This window comes from Chelonoidis abingdonii, chromosome 1 (assembly GCF_003597395.2).
Source record: "Chelonoidis abingdonii isolate Lonesome George chromosome 1, CheloAbing_2.0, whole genome shotgun sequence".
Classification (NCBI taxonomy): domain Eukaryota; kingdom Metazoa; phylum Chordata; order Testudines; family Testudinidae; genus Chelonoidis; species Chelonoidis abingdonii.
This window is the reverse complement of record NC_133769.1, coordinates 323,638,533-323,644,532: the sequence shown is the minus strand read 5'-3', so window position 1 is coordinate 323,644,532 and position 6,000 is coordinate 323,638,533. Positions and strand designations below refer to the sequence as shown.

The window sequence follows — 6,000 nt, the reverse complement described above, 5'->3', positions numbered from 1 at the left end:
AGCCCTTTAAATCGATTTAAAGAGCAGTGTAGTGTGGATGGGTACAGTGTTAAATCGATTTAATGCTGTTAAAATCGATTTAACGGCATAGTGTGGACCAGGCCTTGGACAGTATTGTTCTTGACTGAACGAGGAATAGACGACTATGGTCACAACATAACTATTTAATAAGCTGAACTGAGTGTCACTGGATCTTACTGGGCAGCTTTCAGAAAAAGCTCATTTCTTGGGCTTTCTAATAGCAGAGGCTGAGAACAGTTCTTAATCACTTAGTTTTTTCTCTGTGAGCAGATGGGGGCATCTCAATACAGTTAAGAAAAATGGAACAATGTTTATAATGATGACAGGAGAACTTCAGAAGTTTATGAAGCCAAAGCATCCATTTAGATGGACCAGGGAAGAGTTCAGATACTGAACTTAAACTATTATTACTCCAAGATAAGACAATTACTTCAGCTGAATTATAAAATAAATTTACTGATACATCAGTAGCTATGGGTAGAAGGACGCATTTCCCTCTAGCATTGGGGGCTGAGTGGAGTATTAGAGGGAACAAGTTAGTTAATTCTCTCCCCTCCCCCACCTGAGTAATTGCCCATCAAGTTAACATTATTATCTCTAGATTACATAAAACTACTAGAAACCCATGTGATGAGTACAGTATTTGACAGAGATCAAAAGGCCAGGAGATGAGCAGCGCCAAATATGGAAAAGTATTACGTCACTCAAAATGAATACTGGATTGGATTTGAATCAAAGGCATGTCTATTGATAAAAATCTAACATTCTGTGTCTCCCAACAGCTGTAACAGCTGTTCTAGCTTATTTTATTAATGTTGCAAATATACAAATATGACCGCACAGAAGTCTTAATAACTTTACTTTAGAAGAATGGAAACAAATGATGGGTCTGATCCTTCTCCCTGAAAGTCAACAGCAAAACTCCTATTGACTTCAATGGATGCAGAATTGTACCCCAAGAACAAGATGAGATTCAAGGTGCATTGGAATAGAATTCAAGCAGATCATATTTTTGATATAAAGAGGCTAAAATCATATACACACTTCCAGAGTCAAAATAATTTAGCAAGAGTATTTTTAAAATGTCTTTAGAACAGTATGGTCTCAGTCTCCTCTCACTTACACTGGTGTAAATCAGAAGTCAATAGTGCTATACTGATGTAAAGTTGGTATAAGTGAGAGGAGAATCAAACACACTGAGAAAAAGGGAGCAATAGAAGTGGGAAATGCTGTGGTCATCAGTAAGTCACATGTCATTGTACTAGAGGCTATACTATGATTTCAAAGGCACTGATCTAATAACAAAAAGGGGAGGAGGGAATGAGATGTAAGAGTATGGCTGAATAGGCAGTTTAAGATTCACTTGTACCACAAAGTTCAGGAGTGTTGGAATTTGCGGGTTTGGTTTCTCCCATTAAAGAGATAGCTATGTATTTCTGATTCAGATCGAACTTCTCCAAAATTCAGTGTGTTTGGATCCACGTGCCTGGTCTGTGACCAACTATAAAAGAAATAGCTTTGTTTGCTAATTCTCCAGACTAGTGCGAGTTCACTGGGAAAGCATCTATGAAATTCTTTTATACTCCAGCAGTTCCAGAGAAGATGAGTAACTACTCTCTGCTGGAAAGAATATAGTTAGGTGGTTCTCATTACTGTATGTTTTTGGAGTTGTCCTAAACCTCTCTAGGTTTTTTTTTAAATAATTAAAAAATCCATGGCACAATAAATCAATAGATAGAGGATATTGCTTTAATTAAAATATATTGTGGGCCAGCAAAGGGGAGTAAAAGGATAAGATATTGACTATGTGCATGGGAAGTGGAAAGCAGCTTCTATAGAGCCACTACTCTTACTTCCTCTTAGGAAACTGCTGGGAAAAAAAAATCAGGAAAACGGAAGTTCCAGTATACTCCATCCCCACAAGGTAAACTCAGTTCTGCCCCTAGAGCTGGCAGTACTCACTGGGAATGTTTTCCATTGCCGGCTAGCACAGCCACAACAGGACACAGGGAGATATGTTTTGCACCAGCTATAGAGTTGGTGCAGGGTATGGCCTTACCACATCAGGGGAAAATGAGCAAGCCAATTTCCCCACCTTAGAAGGAAACAAGAAAAATGACACTAGTTGAAAGCTCAGATTAATGGAAATGTAGGTAGCATAGGTGATGGAACTAGGAGTGTGAGGGGTTCTGTAGCACCGCCTGGCTTGAAGTGGTTTCCATTATATACAGGGTTTACAGTTTAGTTCAATGGCTCTCAGCATCCTCACTATACAAATTGTTCTAGCACCCCTGGTAGGAAGGAAGTTTGAAGAAATAGAATTGGTTGGTTCAAATGCTTTGCTATCTTATTACTCTCAATGTAGGATGTAATGTTTTACACTGGCCTTATGCCATTTATGTTATGTTATTTTAAGAAATTATGAAGGGAAACTCCTATATGTAGCATGGTATGCACTACAGGTGTAATTACCATATTTCCAATTAGAAATATGTTTCTTAGGATCAAAAATATATTTATAGAATGTTTATGTGCCGACTGGAGGAAGTTTTATTTTTGACAGTTTTTAATATAAAAAATATTGGGCCAATTTCACTGGTACTTTCAAGCTGGTTTGTGCCACTCTGACAGTGATAAGCAGCTGCAAAACTCTCTTAACTAGCCAGTTAAAGTGGGTTTACAGCAGCTTTGTGTCAACCAAGCAGCATAAACCAGCCAGAGCGTAATAAATGAATTAATCTGTCTCATAACTTTTTCTGTTAAAGATTTAGTACTAACGTGTAAAATATAGGCCTGATCCATTTATACAGAGAGGGATGGAGGCCCAGCTTTTGAATATTCTCTATGGTGAGTTTCCAGAAAAATATGTTTAAAGGCATTCCTCAAGTGAACTATAACCATTCTTTGCTTTAAACTATCCAGATGGTTGATTGAGACTGTACCAATGACAGCAATATAGTCCATTAGTAAATATATAATAAAATAACTAATTCTCCTTTAACCAAGCTGCTAAAGTACAGCTTGCCCGTTTGGAACAAGAAATTAGTTCATCTTACCACTATGTCCATTTGTTTTTCTTCCTTTTCATGGTCATTCAATTTCTTTCCAGTGTGATCATTGCAGCCATCTAAATGACAGATATACTGGCTTCTGGTAGGCTCACATTTATCTCGTTTCCCAAGAAGAATAGTCCTTTTATAAAGACCATTGTAAAATGCCCCATACAGTGGCAGATCTGTAAAAACATCATCATAAACATCACCTTCCTCCTCCTCTTCAGATGAAGAAGCCTCTGCGTCTGTGACCTCACAAGTATGGAGTTTAGAGTTAGCGTTATGTGATAAAAATTCAAAATCAGAAAAAGTGATCGCACTTGGTTTGTGTGTTATTACTCTGATCTCTTGAACCCTCTCGGATTTCTCAGTTGATCTTTCTCTTGGAAGGAGCAGTGAGGAAAATGCCTCATGTGAGGGCAGATGTGTAAGACTGTCCTTAGGTTTATGCCCTGAAGAATACCTTAATTTTCCACAAAGATGCTTTACCTCAGGCTCAGCAGCAGCAGTAACATGGCCTGTATCCCTGCTAGGTTCCAAGGATATCTCAGTGCAGCTTACTAACTGTGACATAGATGAAGAACTCAATTCAGATTCAAGCAGAACATTATGGAACTCGAGTTGGCAATCACTTTCTTCTAGCTTTGTTTCATCTTTTGCATTTTTTGACTCCTCTGAAGTCCCTAGACACATGGCATATATAAAATAAGGTGACACCTGCTCCTCTTCAAAGAGCTTAGCTTCCATTCCAGCAGATTTCATCCATCAGAGGTCAAACTCCACTTCATTGCTGGATGTTTTGAGAGCCTCTATTCTCCATGCTGAGTCAGGAAATGTCCTTGTGTTATTCCTTCAAGCCCATGGTCAGAGCACCACTGTTAATGCTTGGAGATTGATGCAAATGATCCAAATCTTCTCCGTTCCTGAAATACAAAAAGGTAGGTTTTATTGATGCTACTACACTTGCGTGTTGAGTGCAACAGAGGAAACAATCTGAGCATCTAAAATTCCATATAAAATCTAGGGCAAGATCATCTCATAACATTTTTGCTGCAAACAGATGAAATTAACTGAAAACCTGAGCAGCTTTAACCTATTTACATAACTGGTTATTAAGAAATATGAGGTAAATACAGAAATGTTTTTCAAATATTGGCTCTAAATATGTACACGATAGACCAGAATAGTTCAGACTGACCTAATGCATTTATTCGGTAAACACAATGTATTTTAAAACTTATCTACATATAATTTTCTGTGATCGATTATTTTTTTTTTGGACTGTCAAATCCCTAAGGCCTGGTCTACACTAGGGGGAGGGGGAGGCGGAGAACCCATCTAAGTTATGCAACTTCCGCTACGTGAATAAAGTAGCTGAAGTAGACATACTTTTATCGACTTACTGTGGTGTCTTCACTATGGTGAGTCAACTGCTGCTGCTCCCCCGTCAACTCTGCCTGCACCTCTCGCCGAGCTGGAGTACAGGAGTCAACAAAAGAGTGCTTGGGGATCGATTTATCGCATCTAGACTAGATGTGATAAATCAATCCCCGCTGGATCGATCGCTGCCCGCCGATCTGGCCAGTAGTGAAGACATATCCTAAGAGCTTTGAGATTTTTTAGTTGAAGCTAGTATAATGTGGAGGGGAAAACAAAGGTTACTGACAGAAGATACTACATTAAAATAGACTCATGGGTTTGCTCTACATTAAATTATAATGTAGAGTTAAAACTGAAGTTCTGTCCCTCATCTGCTCTGAGCTGCCTCAATATTATAAGCACTTGTGAACAATACAATTAACCATTTTCAGATGCAGTGCAAAAAGGGAAGGGTGACTATAGAATTTCAGCTGTAACTCTCACTTGGCTGGTTTAAGTCACTTTTAGGGCTATCTTCTCTGCCCAGATTAGTCTGCGGATTCCCAAAGCACCAAATGAGATGCACATCTGACTTTGGGTCCAGAAATCAATGACTCACTTATACTGGCGCATTTATGTAATTGTCTTTTCTTACAGATCAAATACTGATAATCCTCATTTTAATGTGTGTGTTAGTATATCACATGTGAGAACAAAACAGAACAGAACCATTCAATATGTTAATGGATGCTTCAGCCTTTGATGGCATGTGACAAGCCAAAGAGAAAAAGGATCTTAGAAGCCAGCATTATGACTGTCAAAGTGAAAAGCAGACGAAGTACGAAACTGGCACATGACATGCTTTTCACTGCACATATCAAAAATGTCCAATGGACATTGGCCAAGCATATTTTATTGCTGAGCTATATATATTGTTATTGTAACAGTCATGATTAGGATATGAAAAATAGAGAAAATGTATTTTGTATGTGCACAAAATTTTCTTCATTATGTGCTTTATTATACAAGCTTCAACTGTAGATGTGTACACACATACACTCCATTTGTTGGTTAGACAGGATGAATAGGCGAACATTTGCAAATGTAGGTGGCTAACCATAGGCATCTGCAGTGCTGGTGCTAGCCTACTGGAGACCCTGAGCAGGAATATTCCTCCCACCATCCCACATACTAATAATTAACCCGGGCGGGCATAGAGCTGCTCGGGGCCCTAAGCAATTGCTTAGTCTGCTTATGCCCAGCACTGGTGCTAGGCATTTGAAGCCTAAAGAGAGCCCCTCAGTAAAAAGCAATCTGCCTTTCAGAAGCGTTGAGAATGCACGTGTCTCCTTAACATCTCTGTGAGCTGCAGGGGCACAGCATCTCTGAAAATCAGGCCTTATTTAAATGCCTAAATACTGAGCTAGGTGCCTAACTTTGACCACCCAAGTTTGTAAAGTTTGGCAATAATGAATAAGGCCCCTATCAGTTCATGTGAATATTGTCTATTCCTCATTTGAAGGTGTTATCTTTGCCCTTCACTCCCCTGGCACCCTATATCCTGATG

At 39.0% G+C, this 6,000-nt stretch overlaps 1 protein-coding gene across 2 annotated transcripts in view; it reads right to left on the bottom strand.

The window, feature by feature from the left end:
- Positions 1-6,000, bottom strand: part of STARD13 (StAR related lipid transfer domain containing 13) — a 551,580-nt gene that overhangs the window by 437,831 nt on the left and 107,749 nt on the right. For both annotated transcript variants that reach the window (XM_032791937.2, XM_032791938.2), the window contains exon 2: positions 3,078-3,997. In XM_032791937.2, coding sequence (XP_032647828.1) covers positions 3,078-3,836 — 759 coding nt within the window. In that variant the 5' untranslated portion in view covers positions 3,837-3,997. The remainder of the gene's footprint in view (positions 1-3,077; positions 3,998-6,000) is intronic.